This window comes from Salarias fasciatus, chromosome 23 (genome assembly GCF_902148845.1).
Source record: "Salarias fasciatus chromosome 23, fSalaFa1.1, whole genome shotgun sequence".
NCBI classification, from domain to species: domain Eukaryota; kingdom Metazoa; phylum Chordata; class Actinopteri; order Blenniiformes; family Blenniidae; genus Salarias; species Salarias fasciatus.
Genome location: NC_043766.1, coordinates 13,100,251 through 13,118,997, shown reverse-complemented (window position 1 = coordinate 13,118,997; position 18,747 = coordinate 13,100,251). Strand labels below are relative to the sequence as shown.

The 18,747-nt window shown below is 40.0% G+C and overlaps 1 protein-coding gene across 1 annotated transcript in view; it reads right to left on the bottom strand.

The window, feature by feature from the left end:
- The window catches only part of fcho1 (FCH and mu domain containing endocytic adaptor 1), a 59,261-nt gene extending 40,781 nt beyond the window's left edge, over positions 1-18,480 (bottom strand). Inside the window, exons 1-2 of the mRNA XM_030082687.1 lie at positions 18,387-18,480; positions 3,234-3,284 (exon numbers count right to left, since the gene is read on the bottom strand). Of these exons, the coding sequence (XP_029938547.1) occupies positions 3,234-3,260 (27 nt within the window). The 5' untranslated portion in view covers positions 3,261-3,284; positions 18,387-18,480. The remainder of the gene's footprint in view (positions 1-3,233; positions 3,285-18,386) is intronic.
- Positions 18,481-18,747: the final 267 nt, after the last annotated feature.

Below are 18,747 nucleotides of genomic sequence, written 5' to 3'. Positions count from 1 at the left end.
GAAGAGAAGAAAGCAGTGAAGGAAGGACGACAGGAGCCAGAGAGCAGAGGAACGAGGAGGGAGAGGTGGAAGGATTTTCAGTGTGTGTTTACAATGTTTCACCCTAACAGAAAACCACATGACTCAGTGTGACGGAGGGCAATAACTCTGGAATCATTAAACTGAGAAGCAGGCAATAATAGAAATTAAAAACTGGGCGTTGTTGGTGTACGTCTCAAATTTCGCACTCTTGCTTCTGCAGGCCAGGAGTCAGTTTTAAGAAGACAGAAGACAGAAGGTCCATACGGTATGATGCACAGTACACCCGGTCTGCTGTTTTAAAGTTGTCTTTCTTCAAAAACTTCTTTTAAATTTCCCTGAACAGCATGGACACTCACTTTTTTCTGTCGTATATAAACCACTGCAGAGAGGAAACAGCTTGAATATTAAAGATCCCGCTACCTTAATATTAAATTCCAGCAATGTGGCCTTTCATTCCAGCTAAGATCTCAACAAACTGAAGTTGCAGTCTCAAACAAAGTAGTAGATATATAAATGTAACGGTGCCAAAAAGAAATATCCTATAATAGCCTATTTGGAAAAACATTTAAGGACAGTAAAATCTACCACCTTCCAAGAAATGGCAGCATGGTGAAGTCAGTTCTTTCTTTCAGATTTGTGGAATAATTTACTGATATATCCCCAGATAAAGTCTTGGCTCACATAACAGTTAATAAACTTTTAGATTTATGGAATGTTGCTTATTTGAGACTCACATTATTACATTTTTTAATGTTTTTTTTTTTTTTTTTTTTTTTAAAGAAGTGTTTGTTTTGAGTTGCTTGCTACTCACTTTAAAACCATTACACTGGGCTGGTTCTACTGTTGTCACCAGACCACCCCTTAAAAAAGTAAGTTTTGGACGTTTTCTCATATGCCCACTTTGTTTAATTTAGTGTTGCCTACAATGCAAAATGACGAATGAAAACTCTGCATGGTTCAGTTTTATTTATGAACATATAAGAACACTGATAAAAAAAAAAAAAAAATAGACAAATATAAGTGATAAGAAAAGTATTAAATTTATTGAATTTGATCAAAGCAGCACATTATAACATAAGAGATACCTCTGTTCATCAGCTCCTTTAATTTGGTGGTGTGATGAACAGAAATCACGCAAGTGAATTGGAAGGTGACGACAATGATTACTTCTCCATCATATGTGGGGACAGAAAAAAAAAGCTCAGGTTGTGATCATCTCCTAGAGGTAAAAAAGCATTTTCATTCAAATACCTGGAATAACTGAGCATCACTGATCCTTACCGAGCAAGAAACGATGTTCTCAGAAAACGCTGCCTTCATCTTATAAGTATAAGCTTAATTAGAACCAACGGGCTTCCCCCCTGGGCTGTGAGTGAAGCTTTTATGGAGTTAAAGGGAGAGGATGCCGTGCCATGACGAGGCTTTGTCAGCGGCTGCGAGTGCCGCTGAGCCAAAGAAAGACTGGCTCGGTGTGCGACCGGCTCTCAACTGCTAATTAACTAAAGGGCTGCTTTGTATCACAGAGCTGTTTCGATCCGAACGCAGGATGGGTACAATTTATATGTAAAATGTTAATGTGGAAATGAACTCACAAAACACAAAAAGTGCGTTTGGTTTTAGAAGGCAGTTCAATTGCATTTTGAGGGTTCCTGTTTTTTAGTTGGCTTGTTTTTCCACAGCAGGAAAAACTAACTTCAGTAACACTTTATTTGAAGCCCCCCTGCATAACACATTATAAATACATTTATAAAGCAATATAATGCCATTATAACACGTGTAGCTATAGTTATAAACATTCATAGATGATCACAATGCCAGAACCTAACCCTAACCCTAACCCTATGCTGTATAGTGAGTTATAAAGCATTGTGATCATGTATGAGTGTTTATAACTACTCATAATGTGTTATTCCGGGTGCTTCAAGTAAAGTGCTACCCTAAATTCATATTCACCAGGAACAAAAACAGAGTTAAAGACGATACAAAGCAAACATGCAGAATGATCACAGCAATGCTTTTCAATAACAAATGCACATGTTTAAACAATAAATCCTACTTATTTAATTCTAAATCTCAACTAATCCTCATCCTGTGTGCCTTCAGTTTAAACTACCAAAGAGAAAAGTCACATCGGAATCAAAAAAAAAAAACCTGTTAAGAAGGTCTTTTTCTGCCCTGTTCTTATTTTCAATGTACTTATTTCTTACTACAATATATAAGTTAATGTATGCACTGCTTCAAACTTTTACCCTTAATGGCATGAACAAAAAAATAAATCTTAGTGCCTATTTAGTTTCAGTATTTCCATATGAATCAGTACAATATACTGTACATATTTCCATCTTTTCTTCCTTTTACTTCTTTGACAGTATGGTATTCAATGACATTTCTCTCATGTGGTAAAAATAAAGCCCATATCATTCTCCTTTGATCATCACTGTAGATGAAATAGTACTGAGGGTATAATTTTACTTCGATGTGCATTGTGAACGCTGAGGGCTTTGTGTGGTGTGTGGTTGAATAGAGGATGTAGGACACACCTGAAATAGACGTACCAGGTGTGCGGACACAGAGGAAAGAAGGGTAAAGAGAGGATACAGGACAAAATGAAAAGAGGAAGTAAAGGACAAACTGTAACATTTGACAAAAGTCATTGAGAGAAGAGAGGAATTGGGGGTTTGTTGTTTTGTTGTATCTCTTCTTTTCATGTATGTTTTAATACACTTAGTACACTTAGTAGAAACACTACTAGATGCATACAAATATGCAGACAACAGCAGAAATGTGTACTAAATGCAAACTAATACGTATTCAAGGTTGTAAATGCTTCACGGGTCCTGTAAATACAGGCTAATGTTTCAATTCAGTGTTAGCAGACCTGAGTTTGTTCAGGATTAAAGAGGTGCTCCTCCCCTAGTAAACAGGGAAACTATCAGAGCAGGGAGAGGCACAGCACCTGAAAACTGTTTCCACAGGACAAAGGCAGGGAGTGGTCAAGCCCTCAGAAACATCAGGAATTGTGTTGTGTTTGGGATCAGCCGATTACTTGGATAACAAAGATGCTTTATTATATAAAAACACAAGATCCAGAGCATTGCACTGGACAGAAACAACTGCATCATTACAGACCTAACCGTTAAGCAGTTCCTTGGCAAAAGTAAAAGCATGTTAAAAGCTTTTAATGTAACGATGTGAGAGTTTTCTCGACTTACCCAGAAGTTGTTCTGAAAGAACGTCATCTTCACTCAGAGGTTCACAGCAATCTGTAACAAAAAAAAGAAAGAGGCCAAGCTACGTCAGAGAAAGCATGGGCATCAAGAGATTTATTCTTCTGTCTGTCTGACCTCTATTTTCTTCACATAACAGTTCTAGTGCAGTAGAAAATGACCTGAGGGATTCCCACAGCCGCCTGCAAAATGTGTTTATTATCATCCTTTTCTCTGCACTCTTGAAAATAAACTGCTGCATCAAAGTCTCCGATCTCGCACATTAACAAGCTTAAAGAAAGTCCCACCTTTGTAAAGAAAAAAGAAAGACAGAAAAGAAAACTCCTAAGACACCTTCAGTGTGGGAAGAGTGCTCCTGAGGGAGAGCGGAGAAGAGCTTCACAAATGACTTCAAAGGGTAAACCCAGAAGATGGAGGGAGACGAGGGAGGCTGAGTGACAAGAGAGAGGAAGAGATCGATGGAGGGACAAAAGCAGAAGAGACGGAAGCAAACCACAAAGAAGGAGAAACAGATAGACGCAGCCCTTGGCAACGAATATCTCTGGATGCTGCAGTCTGTCAGCTCACATCCGTAGTCACATTTCTTCATATTTCTGCAGGCGCTCTACCAGGACAATGTTTTCCAACAAGCACTTTGTTTATAGACCAACTACAAGTTGATACATGAGTCAATATTTTCTCAAGGAAAGCATGCTGCGCATAATATTTGTCCGTCGGGGAGTAACGCTACAATAATTTCTCAGTTAGAAAACAACTCATCACTTAATTTTTTACTGGTTTTGATACTGGAGATAAAAAAAGTCCCACATTTGAATGGAGACTGCTTTAAGTCTTGTTTACACAACATTTCAAGCTTTCTTATTGTGTTAATGTTTCAGAAATGTTTTGCATTTAGGTAGTAATGCCCTGAAAGTGATGCCCATTCACAGAGAAATGGCAGAAACACTGAAAATGATGTAGTCTTTCACAGGGCCACAAATGGATCCTTTTTTTGTGTAATAAAACCGTAACATGCACGCAGAGAACAGTACACCATAAACATTCAAGCTCCATTAAACTGTCTCTATTCATCATGTTTGCCCAACTCAACCAGTGTCAGCTGTTTTAGAGGAATAAAAAGTGTCTCCACATGTGACCCAGGTGATGGTGGAGGAAATACACACTTTCTTGGCGAAGCAGTGTTACATTCAAGAGTGGACAGCACATACCACATTCACTGTGGAATGAATGAATGAATCCTTCTCTCTCAGCAAAACCCAAAATTTTCTAAGACCACAGATAAACCCAATAAATTAAAACAACACTGATGCCAAGTAGACATGGTTATTTTTTTCTTTTTTGTAAGGTGCGAGGCCAAAAAACAGTATGGGAGGTGTCTCGAACAGCACGTGGGAGGAGGTCGGGAGGTGTACAGTTGGCAGACAGAGTCCATCAGGTTGTTCAAAGCCATGTAAGATGAAAAACTAGTTCAACTATACTTTGATTCTCAAATTCTGTTTCGAAATGTCTGCTAGTAAATTCTTCATTATCATTATGATGGCAGATTGATTTCATAACCCTGGAAATAAATCTAATTAATCAGGCAGCGGATCTCTGAATGAGAGGGCGGGAAAATGTCCTTTGATAATTTGCACTTCTGTTGTGTAAGGTATAACCGTAACGTCCCCATTTGGGTCTATAACTGTCTCACAGACACTGTAAAACATAAATGGGATGCAGGGGTGGTACTTTCCTCCTTTGTCTCGTTTTGCATCCTAATGTCTCCAAATATATCCTCTACAGGACTTTACCAGCCCAGGGTCACAGGAGGCTGGAGCCGATACCCGCTGCCCGTGTGTGAAGGCAGGGACATTTCACTTGGTCGCCACAGGACGAAGAGTGAGACTCACGCATATAAACAGTCACAGCGATGGTATGTCGACAGTCGCCAAGCGGTTTAGCAGCAAACCAGAGTTCCTGGAGTGCAATATTCCTGCTCTGCTGTGTCATCTATAAACTGCAATTCTCAAAAAGTCAGTGTGGTTTTCCTCTGATTTTACCGGGGGATCTTTCATCATGTTCCCATGATGCAAAAAGCCAACGTACACCTCTTACGTTTTGGGTGACAGTCGTCAGTTCAGTTTCATAGTATTTCAAGCATAGCTACTTGAGAACCACCTTGTGTATGTTGCTATGATGGCTCTGTAGTTTATGCAGGTTGTTGGCCATGTTTTCAGTACCGTTGCTTCCTGTTTCATTCTATGCATTGCAGTTTAAAATGTATTGTCAGCTCCCCAAAGACGTTTAACACAGCATATAAGTGACTGTTCATATGAGTCGAGTTCATTAAGTTCTCTGACAATGAATCCTGGTTTCACTATGGGTTTGGTCGTCATGGTCGTTGATAACCTTCATCATGTTTAATTATTTGTGATATGATCAAAGACTCCCTCACAATGTACATCAGAATATGGAAGTGGGGTAGTAGCTCTCACTCGCACCACACCAGAGCCACACTGAGGCCACCTCGTCGGGTCGGCCATGTCTCGATGCAGATGTTGTCGTCTGCACCAGAGTATAGTAGTCGTGACTATAGCCGCCATAGGCAGAGGACGTCTCTTCAAAAGACGACTCTGTTCAGAACTCGACAGCAGGGTTTGGGGGAATATATTTATGCTGAGGTAATGATTTGCGCTCTGTGCGTGTTACCACATGCAGCATTTGGTGCGCACACAAGAAAACACACACACTATAACACAACGGACCTCCATGTGACAGACTGCAGAGTTTTCAGGAATCGTGAAGCTTTTTTTAATTGGCGAGGTGGTGAGAGTAATGCACTATGGCAGGAGACGAGCACACACCTTCTGACCCCCCACCCAAAACAGACACACACACACACACACACACACACACACACACACACACACACACACACACACACACACACAGAAATCTGCTCCTGCTCGCAACAAGAGAATCTATAAAGTGGTGTTTCCCTAGAGATCCAGTTATCTGTTGTGCTGCTGACTGTGCGTGTTTATCAGTGAGTGTGTGCACGCATGTGGATGCGGTTGTGCGCAGCGCTTTCCCCTGCATTGGCACAGACTCGGCCCAGTCCTGGTGAACTCGCATCAAGCAGCAGGAACACACATGGTAACACACAGAGAATGACCTACAACATAAACACACACACAGACCTGGTACAGCTGACACCTTGTTAATTAGCCCAGCAGTGGACCTGGGGGTCCTAGAGGGAGGTTTTCTTCTTGGCAGATCAGGCCGATGAACCACAGGACAGACATTAAGACAGAAATATTGTGGAGCATGTGCAGCTTTTTCTTTGAGCTATTTTATATAATGCAATTATACAAAAACATATCCCATTATAGTTTGGCGTTTTGAACGATCCATTGTGAAGCACTTACGCATTGACATTTTGCGCCAGTGTCTAAAGGTTAGCATAAAAATAAAGCTTGAATGATTGAACTAACCCAAAGGACTAGAGGAATTAGAAAGGACTAGAGGAACTAACCCTAACCCTTTATGATGCAATCTTTTTTATTGTTGTAGATGTTAATATTGATAGTTTGTTTTTTTTAATTATTAAATTTTGGTGCGAAATTACTCAGCTCTGCAACCAGCCTTGAATAACAAAATGTATCATTTGCTGATTAAATTAGATAAACAAGATAATTCAGTTTCAGTCTGTTGCAAAATGTTTTATACTAGCATTCGATTTATACCATCCTCCTCTACTCACAATATTTTTTGAAGTACTGCAGCTGAGCCTCAAGTCCTCCCACTATTTAACTTTCACTTTACACTGAAATGGACATGCTGCCATTCAGAGGCAGAAACAAAACTGCGACTGCTGTCCTAAACAGGAATTAGCAGCTTCATTAGTTTGGCCTGAATATCCAGAGCACAGAAACTGCTTTTTGGACGACTGAAATGTGTATGGAGAAACTGCAAAACGTCACTGAAATGTGACTAATGTCAGAGGCTTGGCTTGAGGTTCTGCAGGAGTTGGCATAAATCCAGCCTATTTGCAGCACTACCAGAGCTTTGACGTTCCTGTGCATTTGAGAGGCTTCCTGTTGGCTCTTGTTGACCCCATTGTATTGTGTCTGCTTCAGAGAGAGACTCTCCTCTCCTTCAACAAGACACAGTCTTGCCAACGAGCATTAGATATAACCACTTTCACTGGAACTAGAAGAGTTTAACAGAAAACATATATACCAGAATATTTTGGTAAAATGACAATCCGATTTCTTCCAAATGTTTCACATTTTTGTTCCCATGTGAAAATGTCTTTGTGCAGTTACACTTATAAAGTACTGCATCTTATCATCAACATTTTAAAAACCATCAATGAAATTTTGAAAAAAAAACTTTTATATTTCAATTTCAACACTTAAGTTGAACAAGTGCCAGCTCATTTGTACCTGCTGATGTCTTTTCCTGGGGAGGAACTAGAAAACACACAAATGCATATTCATAAAAATATAAAAATATACATATAAAAACAAATTTCAGTCGTAATTTGAAGAATAGACTCAGAATGATAATATTAGCTCTTCAATCTACCCATCCATCCATTTTCTATACTGTTTTTCCCGAGTGGCCAGTGCATCAAATCATCATTTCTTTAATCTAATTTTACAACACTTTTTTATAATTATGTGAAAAATAAGGGAAAGCATTACAACTCAAACTAATAGTGTGTGTGCTCATCAGCATCCACGCTAATAATAGACCAGCCACCGCAAAATGCTGTTAGCACAGATTTCCACGTCAAAACACCATGCAGGACGACGTACTACCAGATGGCTCTCAGGCATCAATGATAACAGCCAGGAGGTGGAAAACAAGAAAAAAAAAACATGTTATGATGGCAAGCAAGACAAAGCCAGTCATTTTCTCCTTGTGGCAGCCTGGTGGGCCATATTGAAACAAGCTGGAGATCTGAGCTAATAAACCACTTTTGCTTTAATCCTCACTGCTTCGACACAAAACAATCCAGAAACACAAGGACAAACAGAGGTAAGCCCCAGGACCCAGTATGGATACCCGCCACGGTGGGACGTATAGAAGTAGCTGACGTCCTGCATTCTCCATCTGCTCCACACTGGAGGTTGCTCTGAATTTAGCTTTGAGGCAAACAGAGCCCCGAGAAGAAGTGGGACACACTGTGACCTTGATTTCCGAAACTCACTATCATTTTTTATTCAGAAATCAAATGACCAATTCTGGCCTTGCAGCAAGTGTCCCCAAGAGCATATGGTTAAAGCAGCACAGCAAAAATTAATCACCTACAGACATAAGCAGTGGACTGCAAACTCCATAAACAGATACAGAGGGGAGATTTTAAGCCATAAACAGCCTTCTAATTTCAAATCCCATTAATTCTTCACTTAGTATCTGCTACGTCATGCTCAAACATACTGGAGACTGGTTTTACAGACATACGGCGCTGAGTGCTGAAAAAGATAAAGCTGGTATAAAAAAAACCCCCCAAAAAACAAGGTAGTATCAAAAAATACTTCAAACTACGAATACTGCTTCAAAAGGTGAATGGTAAAAATGCTTGTGAGAGGTAAGAAAATTGATTGGAAAATGATTAAAAAAGGAATTTCACTGTGTGCCACCAGATGTACAGCATGAACTACCATGGACACACTTGTTTACTGACCAGAAATGAAACTGCATGATCTTCTAGTATTTACTATTATATCATTTTGATATTTCTATGTATACGAAGTTACAGATTTGCAAAGCCACTCAGATAAAACTGGAAAGAGTTTAGGTCAAGAATAAAAACAATTACCCCACACACGCACACGCACACGCACACGCACACGCACACGCACACATGCTTTTTTTAACCAACATAAACTCTCATCATCCTCAGTTAGAACAGCAGTCAGAAGTTGTATTAAACCTGCCTGTTACTTTATGTGATTAAAAACTGTAAAAAAAAAAAATATATCAGCAGATGGCCAGTACAATCATAATTTACCTGAAAGTTTATTTTCTATTGAACTATGGCCCAAATTAGAAGAGTTTCTGGTAATCTTTGCAAGGTAATGTGACATCTAAGAGCAAGATTCTTTTACATTGGACACTGTATCAGATAAAAACTGAAATCAATGTGTTGTTTGCAGGTTGCTGCATGCCAGAAATCATGTTGAGACATGATTTCAGTTTCATTATCAGCTATCATATTTCACAACCTTTTCAAAAATGTGTTTTGCTATCTCGGGACTGTTCCAGGACATGTACTCAAATTTAAAATGGTGATTTGCTCAGTTTCTCATCCTGAAAGCTGCTGCTGAAGATAAATGAACTGATCTGAGAAAAAAAAAAAGAAGAAGAAGTCTGGAGTCTCTGCAGCAGAGCAACAGAAAAAGGATGAAAAAGATGGCAAATTCATAAACACATGTCAAAATAAAGATAAAAAAAGAAAAGTTATGGTAAGAAAAGTGTTTACTTTTAACCTATTCCGACACTCAATATAAGCAGATGTTATGTTGTCTGAATTCATGTGTTGTTAAACAGTTTTAATGTCTGTCTTTTTGTTGCCAATAGTCAAGATCATGCTTTGTCAAAACCTCGATTTAAAAGCTACATGACATTTTGCCACAGGTCAAAGAGCCTCAGAATAGAGACTGACTAACGGCAGCACCGTTAGAGACGGCAATAAAAGCGAGGTTTGAGGTGTGGATCATATCTTTTAACAGAAGCACAGATGAAGAAAGCAGCCAGGCTTATCAATGAAGACACACCAACCTCTTCCTCAACCACCCTCACACCGCCTGACAATACGCAGATGACATGAAAAATTAGGAGGTGAAAAAAAAGCAGATGCATGGGAGAAGTGAAAGACAGCCTCATCCACCCAAAACAAAACAGCCTCTACCCACAAAACCATTAATTTCCTGCAGGAAATAAATGATGCGTCCTCTGTGCTCGCACTAAACACTGCAGTTGTTATTTCCTTTCTTGTTGCCCGATACTGCACTAAAAGCAGATGCCCCTCTCTCTCTCTCTCTCTCTCTCTGAAGGGAAGGAGTGGAAGGTCAACACAAACTCCCGCCTCCTCACAACCTCCACCTGCCTCTCTCCCTCCTCTGGGTGAGAGAAAAGATGAGAAAGGTTGTTACAGGAATTAATCCCAGCATGTCTCCTCGTACTGTCAGAGAAATCGTCAGAACAGCTTCCTCCTCTGGCTCGCACAGCAAAATAAAAATGGAACTGGGTTAAATGTAATGACACAGCCGAGCATGGAATAAAGATGCTTCGCTAACCTCTGAACGGGCGCATTTGTTACCAGCTCAGGTGGCAAAGCACAGGGGATTAAGAAAGAATGAAAATGATGCAAACGGACGGGGGAAATAAGGAAAGAGGGCAGCTAGAGGTGAGAAACTGAGAAGAGCGAGGCACGGTGAGCAGCAAAGCAAACACCACACTGCATTCTCAGATGCACAAGCCTCCAAACAGATGATGGACGGGATAAAAAAAACAAGGCAAAAACATATGCAGCTCCAAACACACCAGAGAAATTACAGAAAACAAGCTTGTTATTACTTTCACGTACATCAATCAAACTAATGCAACCATCACACACAACACACTGTGTGTTTGATGTGGTTAAAGAAACCATTCTGATAATGTATTGCTCAATTTCTTAAATTACTTTTTTTAATTACTTTTATGCCTCCTATGATGAAACATGCTGTTTCCAAGAAAAAGACAGAAACGCATTAACATCAGAAATGTTGCTTTAAGTTTCACTGGTTGGACACACTTGACCACCTGACATATCAGTCTGTCTGTTTCCACACCTGTATCTCTGCACTCATCACCACTCAGTCAGGGAACGTTCAATTAAAAGTCAGAAAAGGTGGAGGTTGTTATTACTTTGAGAAATGAACTTGGTATTTGCACCTTGAAGGTTCTTCAGGCACTCATCTGTAATTCGAGATTAATCTTTCTTCATGTTTACGCCTTATAAACTGTCCAAGACGAGAGTAAGGTGTGGAGCAAAACAGAAGAAACGGATGGATGAAGCTACTGGTGAAGTGGACTTAATGCTACTGATCAACCACTGTACGAACATTGAAAAAGAAGCTGGTACAATTTGAATCGGCATTAAATCAAAATGTAAAATAAAACTGATCACAGGACGTATACCACCAGTAAGAAAAACATAATTTGTAGCAATGTTAGACATCTAAACTTCTTCCAACTTTTTTTTTCCATATTTTCACCTCATTCAGGTGCAGCTGCAGTAAAAACCTCACGGAGGCTGTTACATGCATTCACTGCTGCATTTCATCAGGGTAGCGCTGTGAAGATGAATGAGAATAAGGTGAGCTTTAGGGAAACAAGGCTCTGAGAGACTGTGGGGTTGAGATTGTTGAGGCAAGTTTTTTAAAGCTGTTTATAAAGTCTCAAACCATCACAACAATAATGAAGATGACCACAACAGCTTCCTGTCAAAGTGCAAGTCAGAGACAAACTGCGAGAGACGACAAGGTCAAGGAGAGGGAAGTCAGGCTGGTGATCGACTCGCTTGTCCCTCTGTATTAGTTTTAAATTTGAGTTAGTGAAGCATGGAGGAGAGATCGTCCATGTCAGCCATAATTTCCCCTTCAGCACCGCTGCCAGGCTTCACTGCTCCTCTGCCCCTGCGTCTAGCCTGTATGACTCACTGTCGTGGCCGGTATTTTACAGTAACACTTTACAGCGGTACTTTAATAACCATACTCCTCATGTACAGCACTTTGTTTCATACATGGTTGTGTGAAAGGGCTTTATAAATAAAGATTGTACAGTATTCCATCAGTGGATTCTTTTGATCAATTAAGCTTCAGTGTCTGAGGTTTGCTTGCTTTTGTAAAAAGTCAGCTTCAAGATCATCAGACCTGCAATAACAAAATAAATATGATCAAAACTATTAGTAGTTATTTAGTGTCAAAATAAACTAAACATTATCTATCAATTCAACAGATTAGAAGTGTGGCCATTTCTTCGGTGCTGCACGCGGTCACTTATATCATGGCAGTAATGAAATCTATCAATAAAAAGGTAAAGAATCTTAACAGAAGAGGAAGCTTTTCATAACATAAATACTGCTTCACCTTACAGTACGTTACGCATACCACAATACAATGTGAGACCTTTCTGGGGGGGGTTACATTTTTGTAAACTTTTATCACCAGTATCTTTGGATAGTGGGAGGAAACCGCAGAACAAAAGCCTTGATGAAACTCCTGCACGCCCTTGGAAATTCCACACAGTCACTTTTACTATGGCATTTCATGTGCATTTTAAAGTGCCATGAGGATTAACTCCTCAGTATTTTCTGACATGGTGGCAATAAAACGCTTACTAAAAAAAAAAAACATCAGGTAAGTGAGTGAATATCTTATTAAGCCAGCGTATCAGTTGTCCCTAGCAGAGATTAAGTTCCTGTTTGTGAGTCACTGTTTATGATAAAAAATGAAGTAAGACATACAATCAGTGACAGCAAATTCAGCAAACCTAAACCCTCGGCACAGCTCCCAAAGCAATACACGTCAACAAAAAGCAAAGTAAAACACAATCTGCAGTTTATTGATGACACCCTGAAACCAACAATCACATCACCACCACCATGACGACAGAACTACACCCTGTGTTTAATGACTAAGCCACACTGCGCAAAGGGTTTCTCTTGAAGCGATAAACCGCCCGGCGGTCATGTGCTCGAGCAGTCAGTGACTGAGACGAAGAGAGGGAAGCAGTGAGACAGCAAACACAATAAACAGGAGGAGGCAGCGAGACAGACAGTGAAAGCAGAGTGATAAACACAACCCAGGCTGTCAGCTCCCCATTGTCCCGGCTTGAATGTGCTTTTGTCGCTGCAGCATGCAGCTCCAGCCCAGTTCAGTCTATGACGGCGTGCCAGGCGAGCATTACTTCTGAGGCCTGGCATGGCCAGCTGTGTGAAGAGCACATGGTGGGGTCCATACGCAGCAGGAGACAAGCATGTTTATAGTAGCTCAGCTGTGAATTAGGGCTGTGCTGCGCACACTGAAACACTGCAGTTGATTGTATCTGATAGAAGACAGAGGGCTCATGCTTTCATTTCTTCTCCGCTTTACTATCCTTATTTAGTGATACATTAACCAAGATCATTTCACTTAGCAGCTTTATCTCTGTGTTTTGCTGGGGAGCATTTAAATGAAGACAGAATAAAAATAACCATCATTCTCTAGTCTAGCTGCAAGCAAAAACTTTAATGTATTGCATAGTTAAAAAAATATTCTTACCAAGACTGCTGATAACAAATCTAATGGTTGGTTTTCACTGATCAAAAAAATAAACATGTAAATGCTTGTATTATCACGCAAGAAGAAGAATGAATTTATGTTAGATGACAAGACTTAGGAGCAGAAGAGTTGTATTGAATCAATTTCAAAGTGCATCAAACTGTCCGCTTCAGATTGAATGTTTCGACACTTCTGATACCAAAAGGCACAAACCACTCAACACTGGGAAGAGCACAAAATAATTTCATTGAAGATGAACTGACAAGCATGTATTTGTTTCAGTTTCACAATGTTATTATGATTTATTTTCAAAAACTTATACTTCTCAGAGGCTATCCACTCTGTCAGATATTTCTTTTTCTCCATTTACGCTCGTCTTTTCATCAAGGGACGAACTTTACATTTTTGAACCCTTCATTAGGTCGTCACTCCATCCATCGTCTATAGCGTGGCACCCTGTTCAGGGCTGGAGCCAACCTAACTATGGGTGAAGGCATAGTAGACCCGACCCTGGTCGCCAGTCTATCACAGGGAAAATACAGCGGGACAACCATACACAGTCACGTCTGCAGGCAATTTAGGGTCAGCAATTAACCTTGCATGCATGTTTTCGGACAAATTTTTAATCTGAGACATAATGCTTGTAGTGGCTCCTTTACGAAAACAAGCTCTTAATAAAAATGTTAAAGATTTCTGTACTTGGACTGATGAACGTCTAGACATGTGATGGAGGCAAAACAAAACCTCAGACAGTTAATCAAAAGTGATGATGAACATAATCATGCAGTCGTGTAAAAAACTATTTTCACTGTCCATCATCAAATTAAATTTCACCCTTTGCTACTGATCCCAGCTTAATTTAGATGACGGCACATTAAATTCACTCTCCACAACGATGTGAAGTGAGTCGACAACATAATTGACTTACTTTATAATTCACCTCTCCTTATCGCTCTGCCCTGCTGAGCACAGCTCAGCTTGAGAAGAAGTAGTAACCCAGAAATAGAGCCAGAACCAAAGCTGGAGGGGACAGCATACTCCTCCAACCTGCCCCGGGGTCCTCCCATCTGCCACCAACAGGACCTTGGCTGGACTCACTCACAGCCACAGGCATGGGTCATGGTTTTACACCCGGGGCTTGTAAAATTATTTCCCAGCAGGTTGTCACTCGTTCATAGACATTCCTGACATGAAGTCACAACTAGGTACAAAATTTACAGCAAATACTAGAAACAGGAGCTCTGAAATGAAAGTGACTGTTTGTGTTGTCATTGCATAACAGGTTAGCTTTACAGTTTCCTGCCTCATATTTCCTGCCTCTGGGCCCTGCCCTGCTTGGCTATGACAAGGGAAGCCTCGAGGCTCTGTAGCATATGAGAGACGACATGTATAATTGATATCTGTCACGGGTACCCCTATAACGTGGTGTAGGACAGCCAGGAGGAAAAGGGAGGCACGGCAACAATTAACGGTAACAAGATCTTCATTGGTCGAAACAGTGAAAGAAGAGTCATCAGTGAGTCTGACTGATTGAGTGCAACAGTGTACACACTGCAGCACTGAGAAAAAATACCCCACAACAATTCAGCGGGCTGCTTTCCAAGCATCAGCTGACATAAATATCTTTTCCACTTATGGCCAAATGTAAGGGAGAAAGTACTCTTTTACACTGTTCCTGTAAAATTCATGGTTTATAGTAGTTAGCGTAAGTGGTTTTGGGAAAGGCTCGAGTATGAGAAAAGCCCCATTCAGCACTGACTCAGGTAACCAGCCTCCTCACTTTCTGCAAATGCATAAATAATGACCTGTAACTACGTGTATCTCAGTTGAGGCGATTCCTGAAATGTTTTTCACAACAAATTCTTTTCAGAGGTTTCCGTGCAATTATTACACATCACAACACATACATAATTCAACTCATTTTTTTCCTTCACATAATTGATTTGATTGTGACAGAAAATGTCACAACATGTTGTAGTACAGATGTAACAATATGGCCACAGACAGAGCAAGAGGATAACATTATTTCTTTATCATATCATCTGTTAGTGGGTGGGATATGTATATTAGGCAGCAAGTAATCACTTTGTGATCAAAATTAATTTGTTTGAAGCAGCGAAATGGCAAAAGTAAGGATATTAGTGAGCGTGAAAGATCGAATTGTGACGGCCAGAAAACTGTGTCTAAGCATCTCCAAAGCTGCAGCTCTTGTGGGGTTTGCTGTTCTATGGTGGACTGTGTTTATCCAGAGCGCTCAAACGAAGGGAAAGCATCTGTTTACAAGGTCACAGCCGGTCAAGGCTCATGAGTGGATGTGTCAAGGGTGGTCTGATCCAATAGATGGGCCACTGTAGCTTCAACCGGAGCAGAACATAATGCAGTTTCTGATTGAAATATTACACAGCAAACACAGCGCATCACTGATAGGGACAAGCCTAATATTGGGGTGGTATATTGTGGAGTGGTATTACCATTAAAATTGACATTTTATATTTTGACATTTTTCTTCATTTATTGTAAAAACGGCTTCACCGATCATCCAATGAATCCAAAACTAGTTTCATTTTAAATGAAATAAATAACAAAATAAATAAAAATGAACAGGGTTGCATTTGCTCTGGTTCCAAATGAACAATCGACTGCTGGTTTGGAAACCTTCAGACTATTTAGAAATAGTTTGCTCCTGACTGAATGTCTCAATTTATCCAGAAACAGCACACAATCACCACTGCAGACGTGGTGCTGCGCCTATGGATACGGTAAATATGTCAGCCTGGGTTGGTCACTATGGAAATCTAAGCAGACCTGTTCAATAGGTTCTCCTGCAATATCGATGATAATCTCTTGTACAGCATCAATGGGCCGAGTGCTCATTCTCCAACAGAGGATCTCCAGGGCAATAACTACCAATATTTGAACAGCACTGACAGAATTCTGTGTTGGACTTGAATTGTTTTGGAGCTATTAACTTCATAATGTTTAAACTGACTTATCAACTAATCCAAAATCTTTATGTTTGTAATGGACATAAATATTAGTATTGGACCAAATAAAACACAGACGGCATCAGATGAAATTACAAAGACCATGCTTCACCATAAAATTCACAAACTTACACCTTATTATTTTAAGATTAAGATGAAGTGCAAGCTTTCTCAAGTTGACATTTTATTTCTGACTTGAGTCCGATCCATCTTTTCTGAAAGACATTACGACAGAGACAACCACCGCTAGTTTCAACTGATGAATTTGTCCTTATTACATGAGAATATACCTCATACTTTCAACTTCGTTCTAACCATCTAATTCATTTTCTCAGCATTCAGAAAGGGAAATGTCTTCTGTTCAAGTAAAGTCTCCATGAAGCACGTTGTTTACCTCTTTGATATACATATATTTTCAAAAAAGCAGCTTTCAACTCTCAGCTTCCTGTCATTTGCTTTCAGACACAGAGGCAGAAACACAATATCAACAGACAGGGCTGTGCTGCAGGAGAAGACAAGTGAGCTTCAGTCAGAAAATGCAAACTCTGTGGCTTGCTCTACACGGCTATAGCCGTTTGCAACTTAACTGAAATGTCAAAGTGATGAACCAAATGACAACCAAAAAGGGGAATTCCAGATTGGCTTCTCTGGTGCAGCCAGACAGCAGTTGACTTATACCTCTGAAGCATGACACAAGACACTCTTAAATGCTCCTCTCACTATGACTGTTACTATGACACTGTTCATAAAAAGTACTTCATTTCTTAAAAGCATTCAGGTTGTTCAATGTTGAAACACTAGTGAACAAACGCATGATTCTCCCTTCTTATCTATTTGATTTTATGAAGAAAGCTACTCTACTGGCTTCTAAATCATTAACCAAAACAATAGAAGTGAGAAAGTATGCCTTTTTCCATAACTATTTTTTAAGCAGCACAAGAAACTACAGCTTAAAGGAGGACAGTATACAACTCAGGGAATTAAGATTAATATAGCAAAAGATCTCAATAATCTGATACGTCTTAAAAAGACATTTAGACCTAATGCTCACTTTTGTCCTCACCTTAAGCACGATTCTGCAATGGAAGCAAACAAATGCCTGCCATACCTCAAGGAGTTCAAATATAATCTCCAGGACAGACCACTTGACATTAGCAGATGTGAACAGTTCTCACTCCATCTCCAACCAAAAGAGTGATATGCAATGCCTATGTCAGCATCTAAGTCCTTTTGTGTGCTTTCTACAAATGCCAGCATTATTGTAAAAGAAAAAAAAAATGCCAAAGTCAGCTGGTACCACAGTTCAACACTGTGTTATCATTGCATAGCAAGAACTGTGCATTTGGAAGGGATTAAGTCAAAACTTCACATGGGAGTGTAAACTCCTCTAGTCACTCTTGATATGAATGTGAGAAACCATTCACAGTGAAAAAAAAAGATATTCATTTCAACTGAGCAGTCCAATGACTGTTTATCAACCCACATCTGTAGAGAAAATTAGTGCAAATGATCATCAGGTGTTAAAAATTACAATTAAAAGAAATGAAATGATACCTAAAGAAGACAGTGAGACCAATATCACTATCTTGTCAACAAGCCCAGAATCCACGTTGGTAGATCAGGCAAACGTGAAACCCCTCTAAAGGAAGATTGAGATAAAGTTTAGAATGGACTGGTGCATTGTATCTTGACCTTGTGTATGCACCTGGTAAGTTTTTATCTTCATCATTTGCTGAATTTCTTTATATGTCAAACAAACGTGTTAACTCGCTATCTTCGAGAACCTGCCATTAGCGCGACTGTGAATTTCTGCATTATGCTCCAGGAAGGTAGAGATATATGAAGCCATTTATTACCGTGACAGAGTCTTCAGAAAGCGGCTATGGTACATTTTCCATCCCCGGTGTCTGTGCAGGCTCGGTCCCGCACTTGCGTGCTCCCTGAGCGGGTTGGTCATAGTAGTAGAAATTTACCAGGCAGTTTTCACTGTGAGCGGAGGCTCCGCCCAGCTCAATGCTGATTGGCTGTCAAGCGAGTCAATCAGAGAGAAGCGCGGAGTAGGCATAGCAACCACATAGGGGCGGGTCTAAGAGTAAATCCGAGCACCTTATTGGCTGTTTGCTTTAGGGTAAACGCCCATTGAAGAGAATAATTGGAAACGTGGTGAAATTAAGATTTTGTTCAAATAAAACACACATAAAAATCTTATAGGTCCCG